The sequence below is a fragment of the Falco peregrinus genome, chromosome 10 (assembly GCF_023634155.1).
Source record: "Falco peregrinus isolate bFalPer1 chromosome 10, bFalPer1.pri, whole genome shotgun sequence".
NCBI lineage: Eukaryota > Metazoa > Chordata > Aves > Falconiformes > Falconidae > Falco > Falco peregrinus.
The window spans coordinates 16,703,383-16,727,910 of NC_073730.1; the positions used below are offsets into that span (position 1 = coordinate 16,703,383).

The 24,528-nt window shown below is 36.8% G+C and overlaps 1 protein-coding gene and 1 long non-coding RNA gene across 9 annotated transcripts in view; one reads left to right on the forward strand and one right to left on the reverse strand.

The window, feature by feature from the left end:
• On the forward strand, window positions 1-15,652 carry LOC129785279 (uncharacterized). Its single transcript, XR_008749076.1, has 2 exons — window positions 1-1,561; window positions 15,260-15,652. It is a non-coding gene; the product is annotated as an uncharacterized LOC129785279 (long non-coding RNA).
• Window positions 1-24,528, reverse strand: part of RPAP2 (RNA polymerase II associated protein 2) — a 51,495-nt gene that overhangs the window by 11,391 nt on the left and 15,576 nt on the right. For 7 of the 8 annotated variants that reach the window (XR_008749072.1, XR_008749070.1, XR_008749071.1 and 4 more), the window contains exon 11: window positions 21,674-21,742. Coding sequence is in view for 3 of the 8 variants with exons in the window: in XM_055815739.1 (XP_055671714.1) it covers window positions 21,674-21,742 (69 nt within the window). In the remaining 5 variants the exon portion in view is untranslated. Of the gene's footprint in view, window positions 1-14,647; window positions 14,731-21,673; window positions 21,743-24,528 lie in introns of all 8 variants that reach the window. The other variant, XR_008749075.1, reaches the window with a different exon arrangement.

A 24,528-nucleotide genomic window follows, 5' to 3' on the forward strand; every position in this document is an offset into this window, starting at 1 on the left:
ACACCCCAAAAACAAACATTTAATACAGAAAAGTGACTTTGCAGTGTCAGATGTAAAAAAGCAAAGCTTGTGAGATTGAAGAAAGGCAGTTTATAACATCACATTTGTATCATTACAGTATGTAAGACTGTATGTACTATATATAATACCAAATAACTGTACCAAAATACAAATTTTTATTAATATGTAGTGAAACAAACAAAAAAATCTAATTAGAAAAAAATGAGCTAGTAGTTTGTATGCCTCCAATCAGTTGTATATTGATGCTATATAATGTAGACAAACAAAATTCAAAACAAAGTGCAAAGTGTTATATAATTACACATAAAAAAGGGAAATATATCAGTCATTATTTTCTTCTTTACCAAAAACTTCCTAAACATTCATACTGTAAAAGCTGTATAGTTCTTTGTATAAGTAAAATATAAAAGAGCTTTTTACCCTAAAGTAACCAAGAATGTTTTAACTACAAATTATTAACAGGGCTCTTTGACAGAAGTTGTACTGAACTGGTAAGTCACACACTGTCAAACTTCATAAAGACATTCAAGAAGGTCACTTACTCGGGCAGTTGTCTCCCTGCTCCATACGCCACAAAACACAGAGTATGTCAAAATAGCAAATGCATTTTGCTTTAAGCCAAGACTTCTCTAAACGCTTAGAAGGCTCTTATAGAGGCATTATGGATTATTATTAATTTTACTTGATGCACGTGACCTCAATTAAATTCTGAATCTGAGGAGGAATTGTGTGAGTAATCGGAGCAGTTTCATTTCTTAGTTTTGACAGTCTACCTTAAAGCAGTTTAAATTACATTTCTTACATCCTGAACCATTTAAAAAATAAGCTTTAAGAAAGCTGGACAAAACTAAAACAAAGCTAACTTAATCTTGAGAAGTTTTCATATGGGATGCTAAACTTCAGTTTTAAAGCTAATACTACAGCAAAGATTTGCTATAGTGAAACTACCTTCTGTTTTGGTAACAAAATTAAGTGCTTAAAGTCTTAAAGTGCCTGCAGTCTTACAGTCCTTAAGAAAAGTAACAGAATCCAAGCAGGAGGTGTGAGATGGAGGAAACTATTTCTGAATTCAGCTCATGAAGTTTAGCTTTAAAATTCAAACAATATTTGGCCTTTCAAAATTTGCTATTTAGCAAAAACACTTTAAAGAAAATCTTCCATTTGGGCCTGATTTTCTGAACTGCTAAGCAGATGGAGTTCATCAAGTTTCCACTGATTTAAAAGTTACAATGAATGGAAGTTGAAAGTAGTTGCCAGCTAGGAGAGTAAAGTACATACATAAGAACAGACAATGGAAATTAAGACGGCATTGGTGCGCATCCCTAAAGAGAGTGTTATTCGTCATCTCAGATCACGGAAACCGTAAAGCACACATTTAGTTCCAGAATCAACAAGAACAGCAAGGGAAGGCATAATCTTCAAAGGATCCACAACCAAACATGCATATTGCTGCTGCTAAAACTTATTCATCAGTTTGGAAGGAGCCATCACCAAGCAGATCATCTACATACATATATCTGTATGGAGATGAGGTGAAAAGGTGAGCTGTCCATTTTCATTTGTGCTTTAATTTTATCCAAATCTATCTTTATCCTAAAGTCCTTTCCTGTTCTCTGCAAAGTATGGCAAAGGTAGTAATAGCTGGATCTACTTCCTAAGGACAAATATTAAGGAGAAAAAAAAAAGAACAACAAAAAAAGAACAAAAACAAGTATTAAAGCTTATGCCGAATGTTAAGTAACTTCAACACCAAATGTTACTGACAAGATCATTTAACAAGAGCTCATATCCCAGCAATAGCTAATTCATCTTGAATACTGTATTTAGATAAAATAATGCCATTGACACTATATAGGAAAGAGTTATTTTAGAGTGTATTTGTGAAATTATGTTCTTTAATAAGGAACTTAAGGTAGTCTACAGCTTCTTAAAAACTTTCCAGCTCAGAAAGCCTTTATGTGAGTAACAACTGAGATCGATATCCCTGCAGTCATTGGCATTAAAACCATCTCTGCTTGAAGAAAGCTGCATGTAAAAGAGGATTGTTTTTAATTAAGCAAAAACAGTGACAACGCAAAGGAACTTACAAGACATAGTAAATAGAGTAAATAAATTTTTTTTATTTTGATTAATAAATAGACTTTTAATGTGTTGAATGATTTCCCATTTCTTTTTGGATTCCATTTCAGTACATACACATTTAACTAAGTATTTCAACAACCAAACACTAACACCTGGCAAGAAGGACTTTTAAGAGATGCTCAAAGTAAGGCCACAGTGTGGAAAGAAACAGATGTATACACAAACTCTGCTACATAAACTCTCCCACAAAAGAAAAGTATTCACAGTTGGATTTGTGATTTCTGGACTGAAGCCGTTAGGTTTGTAATGTCCTTCATGACAGACAGGACTGAGTTATTTCTTTCCTGGGGAGAAGTACAGCAGTTACTGTTTAAACTAGTAAAAGAGTGCCCCTGCCAAGGGTTGGCAATCTGCAGGTTGGTTTTTGTCTTATGATGCTTTATCAGCAGGGGAGCAGAGGAAGTGCCTGAGTGACCATTTCAGAATGTTAGTCTGGTGACAAGGACAGCGGGAGAAAGACCTGGAGATGTCGTATTACTAGTCTTCCATTCGCCCTTCTCAGGATTAAGTAGGTTATGTATGAAGAAAGACTGGTGGCATAAACAGCCATGACTTTCTCTGCTGCGAGGTGGCTGTAACATTGCAAAACATTCTTGGCAATTTTGTAGATTTACATGCATTTTTAGCTGAATTTTCTTCACCCTGCCTTGGGCTTAAGAGGATGTTAATAAGGATGTTATTTTTCAAAAAGAGCAGAAAACCTGTGCAGTTTTAAGTAATATTCTAAAACGGAAACCTTTATACCATGAGGCTCACATACTAAGCAGTCTATTTTTTTAATATATGCATATTTTATATATTTGTGTATATATATAATAATATATTTATTTATATAGATTTTTTTTGAACTGCAGTCTGTGATATTAGAAAGTTCCATGAATTACAAGCATGTCCTAACTATCAGACCCTGTTTAACACACTCTGTTTAAAGAGTGGCTGTTATAGCCCACACTCAGAAAGAAAAAGGTATTGCTACTGCCAGAGAAACTGCCAGGCATTAAATACCGAGAAACAAAGTTAAAAAAACCAGACATTTTAACTGTGGATAATTTTTTTTCCCTTACCTGACCATTGTTTAAAAGCTGATTAAGCTACTAATTATCTGATAAGACGGAGACTAAATAAAAAAGTAACTTCAGAGAGGCATATGTAAGTTTCTAGTAATTAGTTAAAAATCGCATCTAGATGAAACAACATGTTAAACACGAATGTATGTGCAAACATTTTGATCTTGGAAAACTCTGTCCTTTTGGCATTTAAATAATGCTTTAACTTGTCATTTGAAAAGCAGTTATTGTCAAATACTTTTCTACTTTTAAGTGGCTGTTGGAACAGAAGCAGAAGCTTCTGTCTACAAAAGGAGCAAGCACAAGCTGCTAGTTTGCACCGAGTGCTAAGTTCCATGCTCTATGTACTGGTCCAATGTATAGTCAACATACTGCCCAACAGAGCATTAAGGGCAGTGCTCTCATCCTTGCATGAAATGCTAACTGAATAAAACCATAATTGTATGCAAATAAGCCAGAGCAGTATTTGAAATCAATAACTTCAAGACACTGAAAGCTGCCATGACCCTCTCTCTGAGGAAACTATCATGACTAATTCAATTTAACAATATACAGGATTTCAGTTTAAGGATGATGGAACTGCCTCGAAACTGCAGCATCTTCAAAAGATGTAGAATATAAACAGGAAATAGGATACTTGGGACCACAATAACTGGCTACTGCAACAATGCAATAGAAAAGAAAAAGAAAGAAAAATATAATGCTTTTCTGTTACTTCTTTCACATGCTGCCACATGGATGTGGAATGAACTTTTTGTGAATGACGCCAAATAAAAATAAAACAAGCTAAAGGATTAAGTGATTTTAAAACAATCACCTCCAGAAGTACACAAACATAAATGTTACTGCCTAAGTTACACACCCATGCTTCAAAGGCTTGCCTTCAGTACACCCGTTAAAAGGAAACATTCACGCTCAGTTCATGGAAAAGTAGTACAGTATGTATCAGACTTCATGAAGCAGTGTCGTTTCCTGCACACCCACTTATACCATATGGTAAACAGGTCTTTGTAAAGTTTAAAAAGTGTTAAAAATGTCAAACCATATCTGATTGATAAAATTTGTATTTGCTGGCTATTCCACATATGTTACATGTTCAAGAAAAAAAAAAAAAAGAAATTCATGTGAAGACGAAGCTATTATTATTAAGCTATTAAATGACATCTGGCTACCGCAAAACATTTACATAGTTTCAGTGCTTCATCTCAAGACCCTTGCTTTCTATGAGCTACTTGCCTTACAAAAACATTTCACAAGTATACTTAGGAGTTTAATCTAAATTAAAATATTTTTAGAAGTCAGTCACATTATATAGAGTAAATTTAATTAATTGATATGGTAATGTGCACAACTCTTTCTTAGATCTATGCAGACCTTAATCAAGACAGCTGAATACATTCAGAAAATATAATGGTGGAGTGATATCTTTATGTAGTTTAAAGCACTGACTGGCACTTCCTACCAAAGGTGTGAATAATCCCTTCTAAAAAAAGCCCTCATTGTACAGCACCATCCTCCCCTCAGACACTGGACCTCAGGAATACCCTTCTGGATTTTTAGTTAAGGTGATCCCCTTTGAAAAAAGTTAAATTTTCAAAGCCACCACTGTGATATCAGCCAGGCAGAGACAGATGTCTGAAAATAGGGTTAAGAACATAGCCACTTAAAAGATTGTTCCTTTCCGTTACACAAAATTGCTCACTTAAAATTACTCAGAAAGTGCTGAGAATGAGTGCACATAAATTTACAAAGTATCATGCAAAGCACTTGTATACTTATGAAGAAAAGCTATATGCTTGTTCTCAATAAAAATAATAATAAGCTCCTCCTAGAAAAAGGTAAGTATAGCCTGTCTTCCTAACTTTTCCTAATGGCAGAAGCTTAAAAAAGTAAAACCAAGTGATTGTGGCAGAAGCCATGGATCTGAACACAATTATTTCAGTCCCTTACCTTATTTGGAACCTGAGCAAGAACAGAATTATAAAGCAGAATGACCAAACAGGCAAGCACCACCTGTCCTTCCATACAAAGCTTTGGAAAATAGGAAATAAACATTTTTGCCAGTTATAGGCATTTGAGCACTGTGAGTAAGTCTCTTAACATAAAAAGAAAAAAACTTTTATGTTGTAATGATTAAGTCTCTCAGTTTCTTTCTACCTTTTGTTTTCGGCATTTAAGACTTAATTTTCAAAGTTCATTATAACCAACACGATTGATAACTATTTTTCTATCAGAGTGACAAAGTTACACTAATGATGACAAAAGTTTCTTGAACACTAATTTCAGAACATGGAAATGAAGCAAGAGCTGGCAGTACTTCTTAATTTTTTTTCCTTCCCCAAAAGGAACTTGGGGGACCTTATTTCTCTCTGCAATGGCCCCAAAGTTACACCAGGGGAGGTTCAGATTGAATATTAGGAAAGATTTCTTCGCTGAAAGGGTGATCAAGCATTGGATCAGGTTGCCCAGGGAGGTGGTGGAATCACCATCCCTGGAGATGTTTAAAAAGCACAGTCCTGGGTTAACAGTTGGATGTGATGATCTCAAAGGTCTTTTCCAACCTAAATGATTCTATGACTCCAAAACCACAGACTACTGCATGTGTGCTACAGGGAGCATGCCAACAAGCCTCTGATCAAGGCGCCATCAATAGACTCTTGCCAAGGGTCTCTACCTGCAAGGAATTCCAATGCATTTTTTACTGTCTGTGGACAGTCAAAGATTGGACCATGGTTATGAGCAATCTAGTCCTCTCATCCCACCAAGCACTTTACCTGAAGGTCTGGTAACATGCACTAGGTACACTTAAAAGAGTAAGAGCGCTTACAAGCCTCTAACACCAGTTTGGGGTGATTTAACATAGCTATTAAAGGTTCTCCGAGATCAAGCAGCCATTCCAGCAATGTGCCGCTAGCACTATGCTCAAGCTTATTTGCTCCATTGATATGACATAAAGTCATGTCACATTGTTAACAAGGACTAGTTTAGGAGAAACAATGCTAAAAAACATAAAGCAACATAAGCATGCAGGAGACACACTCTGGAGTTTTTCATCATTACCTGTCAACTACTACAATAAAGTATTAAACAGAACCCTATCTGAATAGAAAAATCCTTTACACTAGCAATCTTCCAGGGCATTGTCAATATTCAGCCACAAATGAAAAATATTTTAAAGGAAACTCTACACTGAAGCGTGTTGCTGGGATTTGGCAAGGACTGGTTAGTGATCCAGTGCTCTTTTTGTGTGTGTGATCAAATGGCTCTGAAAACAGAGCAGCTTACCGAAGTCTAAGCCGTTAATTCAAAAGCAGGGAATACCACCATTGCGTGGGTCACAGATAATGGAAATTAATTTGGAAGTCTGTCAAATTTCCCTTCAAAATGCACACTTGCAAGACTACTAACAAGTCAATTCCAGATTGGGAAAAACAAAGTCATGAATGTAGGACAGCCCATCTTTATGAATAATGAATTGGTACTTAGAAGAATTAAGTTACAAGGCCATAAAACCACAAGATTTCCAGCTTTCCCCCCTCCACATACTTCGTATGTTTTTTGGTGAACATCTGGGACAGTATTACAAAATATCAACTGCTTTTGAGATTTAGAAAGACTACTAACATACTCTTCTTTCCAGCTCTGTGCCTACAATTTTGAGTTGGAATCATGAGGGAAATAATCTCTGATTGCTTCTGCAAGGTATAAAGGATTGGAATGGTACTGCATGGATCGAAACAAGCTGTATGCAGCAATGTCTGCTGGCAAGTGGTAGGAAAAGTATTGTTTTTCAAACTGACCCTGTGGAAGACTGGTGAAAAGGTGCTCTCCTGGGAAGCCCAGAACAAACACTTCTGCACTAGAGCGGTTGACAGCCAAGCTGAGCATGTTGTACCACTTCTTGGACCAAAGGCAGGTTATAGGACGGTACCAAAGAGGATGTCATTACTTAAGACAGAAGCCCCTAAAGTTGTTTCAGTAATACAAGGTACTTCAATTTCACCAGCTGCCCAAGACTCCTTTGGCAGCTGTCCACAGTAAATTTCCTACTCCTTGCATTGTAAGTAGGAGAGCACAAAACCTCATCCAGAGATTTAAAGACACTTTTGAGCAGATTCATAAAAACTAATTATCAGTATGGTACTGCAGATCACTCTCAGTAACAGTTCATCTCATTTAGTGTTAGAAATCCTCTAGAAATACACAAAGTCATGTTAAATGAATGGATGGGGACAACCATGCCATTATAATGTGTTCTACTGCATCAACACACAAGGACTGGGGTGTTGTGGTTCTGTGTTGGTTTTGTTTGCTGGTTTTTGTTTTTTTTTTAAACTTCTAATGTATTTGCACTACTTTTATGTTACAGATTTGATGGGCTTAGCAATGCAATAAAAATGCTGATTAGTCAGAAATACCATTCTTTTAATATAGCAGTTTTATAGAATACAGTCTTAGATTCCATTTTATGTTCCTATCAAGTCTCCAACACAACTGATTAAACAGAAGTAATTGTTTTAAGACAAATGGCTAGATTGAGTCAGTTCAACAAGTGTTACAGATCAGCAATAAAACTCATTGAAATAGGTGTGCATTACAGCCCATAGACCATCTGTCTGTACGTATAACTGAAGTGTTGCCAGCCTATCAATCACTTAATAATAGTGCTTCATTCAGTTCATGGGGTGAACTGAAACACGTGCTGCGTTTATCTGTTTCATGAACCCCTGCTGAAAGGTGCTCATTTTAACAGAACAAGTCAAAGCATCTCTGTAATTCTGAACGTTCTTCACAGTATATTTACTGCTTGCATAATTTGAGGTAAAGTCCCTCACTTACCAGTGTATCACTGGATACAGTACACTAGGGACAGCAATTTTGTTAGTAAAGGATCTTAAATCACATCAGGGATTTCCACAGACCTTGAAGTATAACACATCCATCAGGCAAAAGTTAGTATCAGACAGAAAGCTGATCTGAAGCCCAATGTGAGAGTAGCTGTAAGTTAAAGATGCAACACCAGGGAACTTAAAAAAAAATTATAACCTTTGGTATAATTAAGTGGTTACAAAATCACGCTGTTTTAACATACACTCAGAAATTAGAAAACATTACAGCTGCAACTTATGCAATTTAGCTGTTATGCTCACAGCTTTGGTTAAAAATACCCCACTTGTTTCTTATAACTTTAGTCTGAGCATGATTTAAAAAGCTCAACACTTAAAAAAAATACCAATACCCTAAAAGTGAAAGACTGTCTCTAGAGTGAACATTTTCCATTAGAACACATTAATATTTGACAGACAATCTTGAACTAGAAGCATCTAACTTACAAGATGCAGAAATATTTAAATATATCTCTGGAATTAAGTCTTTTAAATTAAACAATACTAGTGTTGAAAAAAAAGTAATTGTGATCAGTATCATTTGCAACTCTGAAGTTAAAGCAACCTGTAATTTGGGGCCCTTTGTTAGCATATCCTATCAGTCAAAGAGGGAAGTCGGTATTCAGGGGCAGTTTTCTTTGATCTCCCCAAATATATTCCTATATTCTATTTTCTTAATGCAAGATAAACCACCCTAAAGGCCACAGCGTTGAATGATAACAACTGACAGAAATAAAGAGGCAATTTTCTTACTAAGGAAAAAAAAAAAGCTACTTCTGGTCTAGTTTTAAATATAGCCTGAAGATCCTGTTCTCATCACAAAGACAAGAATTTTGTAGCTAAAGTGCAACTTATGTTTTATTTATTATTTAACTTCCTTTCATTATTGTGTACTGACTTGTCCACAGAATCCAGCACAGACACTTTAATCCTCTGATGGCAACAGAAACTAAATTATTCATAGTTTAAAATTTTTGTCCACTACATTTCAATCAATGCTACAAACACCGATGTAAAAATCAACAACTGGAATTCCTACATAATCCAGTATAGGGCAAAACTTAAGGTTCATTCAAAAGTTAACTCTGTTACTCATTTCTACTATCTTAATTTTTTCCTACGCAGCTTCCACAAATCTGGTCAAACAATTTTTCTCTTTGATAGATGTTTATGTATATACTTACAGAAAACGTATTTTTCTTCTTTTAAAGTTCACCTTCCTCACACACTTTTCATATAGTTTGTGTCCAAACCTAAGTGAACTTCCGCTCCCTTTTAAAAGGGCCAAAATTTCACTTATGGTGCAGCCATGTGGATACAACTAGCAGTAAGAGGAAAGCATACCTACAATAACAAAGGTTTATCGAACCATTTGGTAAAAGTTCTTACTATTAACCAATCAGTTATTTGTAGTCAAACAGGCAACTGGCAATTCAGAAAACAATCCAAGGCGCATCTAAAGCTGTACCAGCCCAAACACTACTCTTTATACAACTGGTTAGAGAGTTGGGTCATGCCCTTGGGACCAGGCTGCACAGCAGAGTTCCCTCGTGTCATATCATGCTCTCCTCACACAGGCTTTGGACGCTGAGTGAACATTTGCAAAGTACTTTGCTGGTTCTACTCTAACATACCATATAAAAGAGTTCAGTTTCTGTTTTTCTGTTAGGCTGTAGAAGGAAATTTTTTGCAAGGTGCTCCCTATGTTTTAACTGTACTATGCAGGGGAGATGTATTGAGGCAACAGGCTTATAGCTGCCTTATCAGGTACTGAAACTGTTTAAAATGGATTTAATAAAATACAAATATACTGGGTCTTTTTATTTTTTTTAACCTAACGAACAAACTATTGTTTATGCCATTTTTTCCTCCCCCCTGAAAGTTAAAGATCACTCCATCAGCTGCCAGCTGTTATTTATAACAGCCAGGTGAATAACTTCAAAGACCCTGCAATGAAAAGATTTTATAATTATGTTGCACTGATACAAGACACAGAAAAGGAAAAAACTTGAGTAAATTCAGACTGTCCTCAAAATATTAACTTCTCTTAAGATAGATGACCTTTGACTTTTAATGAAGGACAAATAAAACACTTTCTTACATATAAAAAATTCTGTTTAGGTCAGCAATTAATTTTACAGGCAAAGTAAAAGTGGAACGCAAAGGCACACCCAAAATACGTGTTAAAATACATGTCTTCAAAGAAACTATCATGAGACATTTCATCAAATGGTGTAACAATTCAGTATAGCCATTTAGTGTTACCTGTGTCAGTGCTGTACACTGTACTTGAAGAAAACATACCTTAGAATGTACACCGTATATACAAATAACTGAAAAAATTAAATTAATAATGCCTCAAAAATTAGACAAACATCTGAAACTCAATTTCTGTAACTCATAATTATGTTGTGGTAAAATGATACAGAATACAATTCTTCTCAGCAAGTAACTAGAAAATTGCATTTCTCGTTATTCCCATATTTCAGTTCCCTGTGAGCAACCAGTAGCACATAAACATGATAGCAACAATTTTTATTCAGCTGAGAGAAAATTTACAAGTCTATTGCTTTGTGCAATTATTTTAACCCTTGCAATGCAAGTAACACTGTTTCTTCTCATACAGTATTGCTCCTGTAATGCTCCTTCTCAGCAAGTTTCCTGACCTTATATATGCACACATATGTGTGTGGGTGTGCAGGTTGACAGCCAGCAGTGTGTTCAGGTGGCCAAGAAGGCCAACAGCATCCTGGCTTGTATTAGATAGTGTGGCCAGTGGGACTAGGGCAGCGATTGTCCCCCTGTACTCGGAACTGGTGAGGCTGCACCTCGAGTCCTGTGTTCAGTTTTGGGTCCCTGACTATGAGACAGATATTGAGGTGCTGGAGAACATCCAAGGAAGGGCAATAAAGCTGGTGAAGGGTCTAGAGAGCAAGTCTTGCAAGGAACGTCTGAGGGAAATGGGGTTGTTAAGCCTGGAGAAAAGGAGGCTCAGGGGAGACCTTATTGCTGCTCTCTACAACTACCTGAGAGGAGGCTGCAGTGAAGTGGGTGTCTGTCTCCTAAGTAACAGGTGATAGGATAAGAGGAAATGGCCTCAAGTTGCACCTGGGAAGGTTTAGATTGGATATTGGAAAAATTCTTCACTGAAAGGCTGGTCAAGCATTGGAACAGGCTGCCCAGGGAAGTGGTTGATATATATATATATATATATATATATACACACCCCCACACACCCCCTGGAGGTATTTAAAAGACACATAGATGTGGCACTTTGGGACATGGTTTAGCAAGACTTGGCAGTGCTAGGTTCTAATGGTCGGATCTGATGACCTCAGAGGTCTTTTCCAACCTAAATAGTTCAATGATTCTATAAAATAAAAAGTCAGTTCCCTTCAGGGAACTGTCCAGGAAAGGAACTACATATTTCAGAACATTCAGCAGGTGGAAAATGACAGCACATTCCCTGCAAGCGTTTGCTTGTGTTATGCTGATCCTGTAATGCTAAGCAGTTGGCTTCATGAAGTACTTGGGGATCACTGTTTTTAACATAGGCTTGGTCTGTCTAATGAGAAAGAAGTCAGCCAACACTCTGGAAAAACCCTGATGTTACAATGCAGCAACAAATTCAGGGACCTGTGACTACTTTAACATTACAGTAATGATACGTAATGGTCCTATTTGCCCCCTCTTAAAATGATATTTAAGAACTCTATTTTCAAATGCTTAGTTATTTAAAAATTACTACCATGACTGCCATCAACGCAAATATCATACAGGTCTGGCAAAAAATAATTACTTGGGCAATCATATGCAAAACAGTTTCCAGATTTCTTTAACAGTAGATTAGAAAAACCTTTAGTCAGACAAGAAGGCTAAGGAAGCACCAAGAATAGCTCAACATCTACAGTTTCTTATCGGGAGTACTCTTCATACAAAGTTTAGCTGGATCAGAGACTGTATTTCACCTTTTTGTATAAATAGATATGGCTGCAGGATGATTTTTTAAGAAACAAATGGAGTATGGTACCCACCTCTATATTACCATATTCCAAGTTGTTACTACAACATTAGTTCACAGACATGAAGCATCAGAAATTGTATGTGTGTGCCATTTAAAGCACTTACATTTGCTCCAAAAGGCTTCAATTTAGCTTACTTATCTGCATAAAGCCAAGGCAAAAAAAAGTTCACAATATAAACCCAGAAGAAACTGCTATCAGCTGTTTCTCTCTAAAACATCTAAGTTTCTTAGGTACACATCTAAAGGACAGGCCTTGTTTAAAGAGCCTCAATTTATTTGAAGTCTGTTTCCTGCTAACCAGCTGACAAATCAAAGGTACTGCTCAGTCCTACCATTTGTTCCTATTTCCCCCTCTTTCTCAACTTAGTCAAAATTTTAAAAAATTAAAATTTATTTTTACATTGATCTTTAAATCCTTCTCATCTTCTACTCATTATTTTTTATGTTCCACAAGGTCTTCCTGTGACACCTCTCAAATTCGGGAATCTACACCATTGAAATCTTTGGGCTACTTAGCTACATGAAATTAAGCACAGGTGTAAGTCTCTATAAGGTTAAAAAAAGCTAGGATGTAAGCTTTTGAAAGCCTGAACCTTTTAAATACTTAGTAAAATATACACTGTTGTATAAATTATTGTGCACCTAAAGTGGGGCAATTTAATATCTAAAAGATGCCTTTATATGCAAACCTGGTACATTTTATGAATTAAATGTTGCTTCATATACATAATTTTCGCAATTGCTGGACTTTTTTGCTGCCATATACTGGTAATCTATTCCTATCAATTCATTATCTCAGTGATATGCAAAACCAACAATTTCAATAAGGATTGAATAAAATATACTGTCTTACAGTTAAAACAGCTACAATGCAATATGCTTAGGTAAATAATTTGTCAATACTTGACTTTACAGAATGTACTCACCTGTACTCAGTCACTATGGAAACAATGATCATAAATTTGATCATAGTTTAGTTTCACAACCTTCTAACACTGTAACTTGATTATGTGCCTTTCAGTCCAATACACAGATCAAACACCTGGAATAATGCAGCTGAGTAAAGAGACTTGCTTCCTCTGTGTCCAAATTTTTTATTTCTGAGGTTAAATATAAGGACCTCAATATTTTTCTGCTTGCCTTTCCCAGTTTTGAAAAAAATTCCAGTGCAGTTTTGGACCTCTCAAAATGAGGTTCTTAGAAGTCCTCAAAAGCTAAGAATTCTTAAGCACCTTTTCCCAGACATGCAGCTCACAGTAGGTTTAAAAAAAAAAAACCACCAACCAAAACACAAAACAAACCCCCAAACACTTTTCCTGCTTAACTCTTTTATTTCCAGATCTATTACTAACTTGATGATCTCCAGTAAATCACTTTCCTACCCTTAATCTCAATTTTACCATCTCTGTAACAGAAGAACACTATTAACACTGATTTGTGAAAGTACACTGACATTAAGGTATACCTAAAAGAAGCAGAGTGTGATGAGGTTTGAAACAAATATGAAGCGCCATATGATTCTCATCTCTTCTTTAACCTTTTAAAAAACTGAATACCTAATCTCAGAAATACTGAGTTTTATGATAAATGTGTTAGATCTATTCCGTGTCTTCTTAAAACGATCAGATGGGTAAAGAGAGATGGACAGAGAGGGTAGAGTAGATAGCGATATATACACTTCTGTGGAATAGAGGGTGTAAATGTGGTATACATCAAAATGAAATTAAACTTAGTGAGACCCCAAGCCTCTAAACAATCAAGCATCTGTACAGTTTTTGCACTGATGCTGGTTTTACACCTAATAGCATGTAATTATACATATACACTTCGCAGGTTCTGGACTGAGCTCCCATATACTGGTGAACTATGTTTGCTACCAGCCAATTAAAGCACGCTTTAATTTTTGGAAAGGAATGGGAAAAGAAGAACATGCACTTTTATGGACATGATTGTTTTACTTTCTTTGTACTATGCCATGCAAAACTTTATGAATACATGGTTATTTCATGTTTATTTATACAACATTCTGGTTAACTGATGTTTGCCATCTTACCCCAAGTATTTATTTTAATTATACACTTCATGTTAGAACAGCCACCTGCACCCTGATGCTAAATCCACTAGCTCAGATTGTCTGTAAATTCTGATGCTTCATCGTAGCCCACTGCCTAGCGACACACTTTATACATCATCTTCTTATCAGTGACATGTGCTTCCTTCCTTTCTTATACCCAAATACCCAAAGAGCCTGTATTTTTTGTTTTCATAAATAAAAAAGGATTCAGAAAATACTGTACATTTTTTGCCTTCACTGTTAACACCTTACATCACGATCAGAAGTTAATTGCCAGACTGGATGAGACCACTGGGTGTCAAAGTTTTTTTATATCTCAAGAAGTAACAAACTAAGATGTAGTCCAACAATTCCTATGGTATTAGAAAACAAAAAAGTCTCCACTTCATCAGTGTACTGCCCACTATCAATTATCACATAATAGATAATTTACCTCCTTTCTGAATTAATCAGTTGTAATCCTCTCCTGTCCAAATTTTTCATGCCTCTGAGTAATTTGTAGTTTATCCCTGGTCCCTGTAGAATATTCCAGAAAAAACAACATTCTCCAACATAACATTATCAATATGAAAGCTACTAAAATGCATGTCTATTTCCCCCCTAACCGACATAGATCTTTGATGCATGGGTCTTTCAGCAGGTCTGTGGACCACTGTTACGGTCCAAGCAAATTATAACTTAGCTCAGTTATTCAATTGACTTTGGTTTTTAATACATAATTCATTCATAAAGCAAGATTTTTAAGATCTTCATGTTTTTAGTCACTTTTGGGATTCTTCCTCCTTAAAAAAAATAATTATACACTTCACAGCAAAAATACTATCTGCCGCGTTAGGTCTGACAACTTTCAACAGCAATATGACAAAGGGAAATAGAATCTCCAAAATGAAGTATTGTCTCTCTAGACTGCCTGTCTTACTGTTTAGCATTACAAGGCTTTACATTCTGTAATCTGCATCAAGCACCATAAGGAAAGGAATGACTACATCTTCAAAAGATACTGCTCTTTCAGGGATTTTCTACAATCCAAGTTTTTCTGTTATAGTGGTTCCAGAAGAGTTGAGGAATACTACACTTCTGCTTTGTGCACCATTTACTTCAGTGCCAAAGACGACCAGGACACACCACTTACCCTGGCAGAGGTACTGTTACGACTCCGCATAGAACCAAACAAATTAATCCAGAACCCATGCTAACAATTCTGCTGGTACAAAATACCTGGGGATCACGTGCTAGGAAGCTGTAGTAACCTTTCCAGTGGTGTGTGTGTCTACTTTTTTTTTTTTAGTTCAGAAACAACAAGCCAAATCAACACTGATTTTCATCTTACAGCGTAGTTTCCCACTGCCTATGTGTCATGTCCCTATGAACACAGGCCGTTCTTCAGAAAGTTTACTAAGATAAAGTTAAAACTCTGAAAATAAAAGATGCAAATGTATGTCAAAGTCATGTTTTTCTTTTAACAGATGGGCAACGTTTCACGATAAAAAAAAATGTTTGCATTGAATGTATTAAGATTAATTATTAATAAGGAAGCAAGTATATTTTCATAGGGCCACAGTGTCAGGATTCAGTTGCAAAATTCACAGTTCCGTTTGCTCAGCAGATGAAGTTAAAATACATTTAGTTTAAAACTAAGTTAGGGCAGCTGTTAACAGCATGGACTAAGCAGGTCTTGCAGCATTAGTTCAGAACCGTCTATATTACTGTGTAACTTACTCTGAACTATGACATGACTTCCAATAAGCAAAGCTGTATGCAGCAATTACTGAAGGAAGAATAACATGACATTACAAAATAAATCTTCTAAATATATACACCTTTTCCAGAGCCATAAATTTTAAACAGTTCTCTCTCTAATAGGGCTGGGCAGTTTTTCCATCAGCTTGATCGTAGTTGTGGCATAGAGTTCAATAGGACGTGAACTCCACTGACTGAGTTAGCTCCCCAAAGAGTCAACATGACAAAACTGTCTTCCAAAATCTAGTATGCTATCTTTCAGAGGGCTGAAACAGAAGATGCAACAAAAATCTCCTGCTTACTCACACAAGAGGCAAAAATGAAGTGGCAAAGTACTTTTCCCTACTACCAGATTCTTAACTCACAAGTACATTTGGAATGAATATAAAGTTCCCAAAGGCAGCTAAAGCAGAAGATCCAAAACGATGTTCAGCATTAAAGTATTTCTAGATTCTAACAAAAGATTAGTCAGAAGAACACCACCATGAAGGACAATTTGTAACTGGTGATGCGCTTTGCACATCAGCTCTGCACAGTTGGGCATGACTTCAGTCTGAATGCCCACACATACAGCTGCTGGGAGCATGCAGATTTCTATCTCTTAGAGGGATTTCCAAGACACTTGGCAGAAAGCCATGACCTTGCTCTTCCCTTGCACTGGACAGCAAAACTGGCAGATGCAGAGAAGACAGCTTTCTGAGCCAACCCCCCTGACTCCATACAACAGAAGCCCAGGAGACCATGTGTGCTAAGGCTCCACTCCTGCCGATGATGTCAAGGACCAAAACTGCAAAGGAGAACTAATTATCCTGGACTCACCTCATAGAGTTTGTGCTGGGCACGCATGAAAGTTACACAGCGCATCCAAATCTCCCATTCAGAAGGCTACCCATGAGAAATACTAGAATGGAAAAAGGCTGCAGCTGTGTATGCTGCAATGCAATCCATGGTGTCACTTTCCTGCCTAACAGCACGACAGCAACAGTGGGGCTTTTTTGTATAAGGAGAAACGCCTTCTTTGAAACTGCTAAGGTTTCTCCTTTTATTTTCTCCCTTATGAATTATGAAGATATTTAATGAATTTTAAAGTTGGCACTGATTAATGTCCCAATTAAGAGCACTGCAAATCCCTCAAAACACCATTCTATATGTTTCTTAAGTAATACTGGAACATGCTAAGAGGAAGTAAAGTTATACTGATCTCCGCCACCATATGCAAAATAAGCAGATTTGAGTTTGCTTAGAAAGTGCTGATAAGTAAGAACTGCTTAACAGAAAACCTATTTGAGCTCACACTCACCAAATGACAACCTAAAATTAAGAGAGAAAAAGGGAAGAATATACTTCTTCATTTTTTAACGTGTTAAGAAAAACTTGCCTTTTCTCTATTTCACAAAATAATCTACGCTTGGCCTCTATCTGTAGAGTTAGAGACAACACTATGACCACATTCAAACACTTCTATAAAAGAAAGAATTTTTTGATTTTTGGTCCTGCAAACTGTTTCAAAATGGGAAATAGTTATATTTTTAGCTTAATGATAGATGATCCAGCTGAAACCTGGAACCAATCTTCTATCATCAGATTTGCTAAATAAAAGATCACCCAGCTGACTGTCCAATTTTTATTTGTACATTTCATTCAGACACTTTCAGACAAGAACACAGCAGTGATATCACAAACATCTGAATTCCTCTTAAAAGTATTTTAGAGATGTCAGTGTTGAGCAATAGATGTGCTCTCGTGTGCAAAGAGGTAAAAACACATACTTGAACCCAAGATTCTCCAGTTCGTTATCTCCAAGAGAGTAAACCTCTAGAGTCCATCTCCACATGACACATTTATCTAAAGTGGCTGCACACATATAATGATGGCTTTTGTTTAGTGATCATGGTCATTTTGAGTTTTTTTAAATACTGCAGCCAAATGCTTATAAACTAATCCCAGAACATTTTGAAATGCTTCAAAGCTTTTAGCAGGGGAACCTCTTGCATAGGCTTTGTAGATGAAGCTGACCACAGTTCACTGGAACCAGCCAGCTCAGATAAGTAAGATGAAAGCAGACATTTCCTGAAAATATCTTGAAAGCTTTCCATTAGACTGTACCAGGGGTATACACTAAAAACAGCAAGTGCCCATGCTTGTGTAGCAACCCATCTTCCCACTGCTTTCTCCATCCTTTCTTGAACTACTGTATTTGTATCTATTTATCTGCTTCATTTGGTATCTTGCAAAGTTCTTTGGGGTAAAAAGATACAACTTCTGTATTCTAGTTTACAGTACATTATGAAGTAGCTATTACTGTAACAAAAAAGTCTGCTTAACATACTAAACATTGGAACAGGAAGACAGAAATGTAGCACTGCCAAAATTATTACAAATGACAAATAAATAAGAAATTTGATCTACAGATCACTTTAAAGAGTCACCCACCCCATGATAGGCATGAATGCAATTATTTGAACATAATTCTCTGGCTGTCAAAGTGTACTCTAAGAAGGTTGATACACCATTGCTGAATGTGCTGGTCATACAGGAGTGCCTCAGGCTAGATTTTCAATAAAGGCTGAGACTGGCTGTTCATATTTTATACGATAATTTGATTGAATAAATCCAGCTGTTCACTAGGAACAGGAAATGCTCCACTGTTGTAATCACCAGCATTTTATACTTCAAGAAATACAGTCACACTGTCTAGTTTCAGGTGCTTTGTTTCAGAGCAAGTAATTAGAAGCTCAGTTTCTTTAATAGTCAGTAGACTTAAGGGCACATAAGTACTTTTAATAGCTTTTCAAGTACCATTAGACTATAAAGGGAGCCTAGGTCTAATTTAAGCACCAAACTTAGATGTTAATGACTATGCAACATGCTACATCCCACAAAGAGTTAAAATGCACACTCCAATGAAGAGAGGATAGCTTTATAGTAACTTAACACAAAGCATTAAGCAGTGATGACACTTGAATTCAATACAACAGTAGTGGTAATAGTTGTTCTGCCCAGTAGCATACACAAAAAGGGCTGGGGCACTCTGAAAGTGCACTGTGAAGTTAAGTGCACTGTTTGAGTCCTCAGTACAGGCTAGCCATACATGAGAAGGAAGCAGTGCACAACAGTATCAATGCATGAAATGGGTGTGCAAGCGAAGTCCAACAGTTGCTACTTTAAACAAAACAACCCTGTCCCCTTCCTAACAAAGCAAAAACCAAAATATACTCGTGGTCTTAGTAGTTTCTTTTGAGATACACCCTGAAATCCCATGCTCACCCTGTCTTCTGTACTCTCTGTTCTCACACTGCCTGCACCCCAGGGTACCTGTAATACACTCCTTCATCCTCCTGGAAAGAGGAAGGAATTACTATCCTCTTCCAGAGTGTTGCTTTAGGCTACTTCAATGTTTAGTGTTAGGAGTAAAATGGCTGTCCTGTGTCTGAGACCAGGTCAACGCCTGTGAATACGTATTCTGGAAATGTCCTCCTCCTTCAGTGACAGAAGCTAGGAACCAGCCACTCCGACTCTGGTCCCATACAACTCTGCAATCTAAATGACATTACACATTCTGCAACATGCATCATCTCTCAGTATATCTAAGGGGAAGCCAGAGAAGACTTAATAGAGTGCAATTTTTTTAATAAGCAATATTAATAAGATACGACATGTTACTTAGCAGACTGCTGGAGATGAGAAAGGGCCACAATCTGAGAACCTGTCTGCAAGGGGTTGCCCAGGGCCTCAGCACCCTTTCCCTACACACTTCTGGCTTCCACTAAACATTCAAGTTTGATTAGAATTCCGAAATAATTAAATGTTCTGGTTTAATCTTTCCAGAAATGACGCAACACTCATCATCTTTGAGCAATCTTAATACTCATTCTACTCCATCTACATTCTTCCACATCCTCTCTTAAGAGGCAGCTAAGAGAAGTTGTTCAAAATCTGAAGATCATGAGCTTGCAAGAACCTTACAATAAGCTGAGGTCAACAGGAGTTTTATTCATGATTTCACTAGAATAATATTAGAAATAAAATCTACTGTATTTTAGGGTCAAATATAATTCATTTGTTTACGGGTGGACCCTTAGAAAGCAAAAGTAAAAAGGGACTATGTTCTGCTTATACTAATTGCTACCAAGTCTGCCTGCTACTTGTATAACATTTTAAAGCAACTGTAAAACAATCAATCATTATGTAAACACTTAGAGCTCATCATATGCAGAGAGACCAGCAACATATTTTAATTTCTGAACAAGAGTCACCATTTCCTTAAATGTACAGAAACTACTTGAAAAATTCATAAGATCTGTTTCACAAATTACCAATTCAACCATAAGAATATATAGTAAAAATGACAAAAGATTTGTTCTTATAGTTTATAAAAAATTTATGCCAAGGCATTCAAGTAAAGTTACTTTCTGTGTTCTGATTTAATGAATCATTTGAGCGGTATCTGGCTGGGTGACACAGATGTAAGGCTCGCTGAAGCCTACTCTAATGCCTGCTGGTATAGTCTTCCTTGGGACAGTAAAGCCAGAACAATGTGTCAGACTGAAGTAATATCAAGTAAAGTAAGTGCAGTACTGGGGATGCTATGAGGCTGGCCCACAACACTTCCTGACCTGTGAATGTCTGTAAGTACCTCTCTGTCCTACAGGCTCCAGTGACCCAGGAAACCCAAAAGCAGCAGCAGCAGTGTGGTAATAAACAGTCTCTGGAATAAGATTTTTGCAATCTTGTAATTCAAGCTGAAAGACGTACAAAGATTGCTTGATGGTTTAACCCTGCTGAAAGGCAGGGCCTGACACTGTGTGAAACCACCAGTGATTTCTTAAAAGGTGAACTAATGTTAAATGTTTAATATGAATTTGTGAGAGAACTGTCTGGTTTACACACTGCAAAGTTTGCATCTTTAACTTCAGAAATGTACATGAATTTGGAAAATATAAATTAAGGGAGTTACTTGATGCGTATGACTACAGCTTTTATAGATCATGCCTCTGTGTAGAGGTTTACTGCAAGACACTATAATAAAATCAGACTTTCCTTTAGAAAAACCCTTGGAAAGAAAGTAATTCTACAGTAAGTAGAACAAAGCTAAGGAGGACTGTAGGTATCATAATCTTAAGCAATAAAGCTAATCCTCGTAAAAAATAAAATACTCTGTCGCAGTATTCCTTTCAGAAATTTGGGAGTTGCTAAAAAGGCTTTCCCCTCTCAAAGAAGTTTGCTAGACTATTCAAGCAAACATGTTTAGAAGCACACCCTATCTTTATGGAAATAATTAAACTTTAATCGTGAAAGTGAAATTTTTAAGAAATTAGAAGTCAAATGAGAAATGAGAACTGTAACAGTTATGCCAAATCCAAACAATACAATGCACATAATTTTGTCTTGCTGTCAGAAAGGGGAAGAGTGTCTGTCAGCTGCAAATGGAAGAAAGTGAAGTATACTCCTCCTTCACCCCAGCAGCCCTCTTTAAAACTCCCTAAAGCTTAACTTTTTTTAACATAACATTAAGTTTGTCCATTATTAACATGTTGTTGCAAGTGGGACAATCCTGTTTTGTCAAGAAAATTTAGTTTATTTGCATGAAAATAATATTTCTGTTTGATTCCCCAGTTAAAGCAATCTTTCCCGCCTTTTCTCTCTGATTTAAATATTGTCTTGATAGGCTAGTTTAGACAGTTGTGCATGAGAATATTTGACATTAAAGGGTACTTACACAGATAACAAGACAATAGCAATTAGAGTCCATTCAGGCATTTTGTGAATAATATTTCTGTTTGTTAACCTGAAAAATAGTTTAAAAAAAATAATTAGAACATCTCAGAGTGAAAGTAAACAGATTTTAACTGCTGAATTTTGATTTAAGGCTACCATAAAAGACTCAATACACTGAATTACAATGTAGCAATGACAGCTGTACTGAGTAATTCACCAGCTTCCAGACTTCTCTCTAATCTTACCCTGTAATTGAGGAGTCCCAGAATTCCCAATGTGTCTTTTTTTTCTACATCAAAGTGGGATGGGGAAGAAGCTAATTATTAGGTCACAAATAGTCCTGGCTACTGTGAGGGCTCTGCTCTCACTCATACCACTGGGAAATTCTCAGGAATTGCACATGTGTTTCTGAAAAGACAGACCTTCTTACACTTAGTTTCCTCCCTGTTGGCTTCAGATCCAGATTTGCTGTAAAAGCTAATGTTGCAGAAACTGACTGGATTTTATAAGGTACCAGGCACAATCTTCTGATGATTCTTGTTTTTAAAAGGGAAACCCAGAATTCTAACTTACGCAATGGGAGCCAGTGCGCATATAAGAGCAAGAAAATGAGGAGCAAATAAAGAACCACATGGGTGCTCAACAAAAGTGCTGCTGCATTTTTATACCTGCTGATCTGTTTGGCTTAAATTTGTCGTAAGACAGATCTGCTTTAAGTTAAATGTTAATCTGACTTAAAACAATTCATGTGTTAATTGCTATGGCTGAATTTAGGCATGGCCCATGGTGTTCAAGACAAGCAGTTTCATGGAAAAGTCACAGCTACAACTGAAGCTGTGGTTCTGTGGGTACCCAAAAAGGCTAGCAGCGTTAATTTTATTCAGACAGAGCACACCATCCTGGGTCAAGCACCTCCTTATGTTTGTGTCCTTGCTCTCAGCTTCCCTTCTATGCAGCCTTGTTTAAATCCAGATCCAGAATGAAGCTACCCTATCATTCATACTCACTTCTACAAGCATTGGTGAAGATGGGTGGCTGCATAAAATTAAATACCTGGCAACAAATTCAAACCCAGGGTTTTCTTCCCCAGTAAGATTTTTTGTTTGTTTGTTTCTTTGGGCAAGTATATAGTTACCCCCTATAAATGTGTTAAAAAGGTGGAAAAATAAAAGTATTTGTACTTGTCATTGTTAAAATTCAAATTCTGTTAATTAATCCCCCCAAATTATACTCAAAATGGTCATTAAAAATGCAGCTATGAATAACATGTTTTATAGGATCATTCTGTGTTTCCCTAATTTAGGAAGATATTAATAAAATTAATTTTTATCAAGGATAGTAATGATCAAAGCAGTATTATCCTATTTTTCTCCTCAAATCTCCAAGTCTTTGAACAAAAGTAAGATTTTGAAGCAATGATTACTCAAGTAGTCTCTCAACAGCCTGAGTTTTGTTAAGTAATGACAGGAAAAGCCATGTTTTGTACTACATGTGCGGTGTTTTGTACTACGTGTATAGGAATTGTCACATCAAACTAGAACCGATAGTTCTCGGAAACACATTATTTTTCTTATTAAAAGAATCATGTTCACCAATTACTATTTGAAATAGCTGATGGCGTTAGTTGGCAACAAAGCTTGTACCTGGTAAACTTACATTTTCTGGCTATAGAAAAAGAGACAAAACAAAGGCTGAACATCCTGACTCAATACTGGTGACAGTGATAAACACTACCAAGAAATGCCTGACGGAATCATCTTGACAGGCAATTCATATGTAACATTCCAGTTAATCGGCTATGATGAGACACAATGGAAGAGACAGCTCCAAGCCACCTGGGAAAACTCTGTCAAATAGAGAAAGCAGCTTTATTTCAATGCTCTACAAGGAGTTACTATTGATTAGAGCACAGGAAGGTGTCATTCTTGTACGCAAACTGAGAGATGCAGTTATTTGTGTCAATTAACTCTTATTCAATGTTAGTATTGATTGGCAAGGTCTGAACACTAGTCATTGCCATCAATATGCTAGTTATGAAGGAGGTAGTCAAAAGACACAGATAACCAGCAGGATATGGCAATATGGATCTGCTGATGTACTACTGTCACTGGACTGGATGAACAGTCAGGCTTCCACAATGAGTAACCTTTCAGTACAACACCTGTCCTAAAACACTTGTGCAGCTGGAAAAAAACCAAACATTTCAGGCAGATCAGACTAAAGCTAGCAACCTACAGGTGTGAAGCCTTAAATAATAAGGAGCAGTGGAAGGGCAATCACTTTCCAGAACAAGCTGTGTGTCAACACCAAGGCCTCTGAAGAGCAAGCTTTCAGAAAACAGGGAAGTGCAAGTCCTCTGTAAAAATGGTTCATTAATTCTTTGTCTTGCCTCTAGCCAAATCCATGAAACAGAGGTCACTGGATTTCTGTCAGAAACACATAATGTGGAAATGTTAAAACTGTACAAAACTTTGTGTACATTAGTTCAGTTTTGCACTAAATTTTTTTCTGTTAAGGAGCTTGGCTAAATGCTCCCTCACCTACCCAAAGAAAGCAAATAATACACAACTTTTCAAAACAGAATATCTCTACCCTCTTGGCCTCTGCAGGGCAGGATACGTAAGCCAAGAAAGTTGGGATGATCCCAAACAGTTGTGTGGGTTGCTTAGCTGCTAGTCTGTGGGTGTTGTGGTTCACCCCAACAAGACACACTGCAGCTGGACTTGACTGCTTCTACCATCCAGTAGGCAGCAGGACCCATGCAGTAGTTTTAATACTCTGTGAAGGAGCTCAGACTGAGCAAAGGGATCCAAGTGGCAGAAGCTGAGAGGATAGAGGAGTAAAGAGTAAGATGCA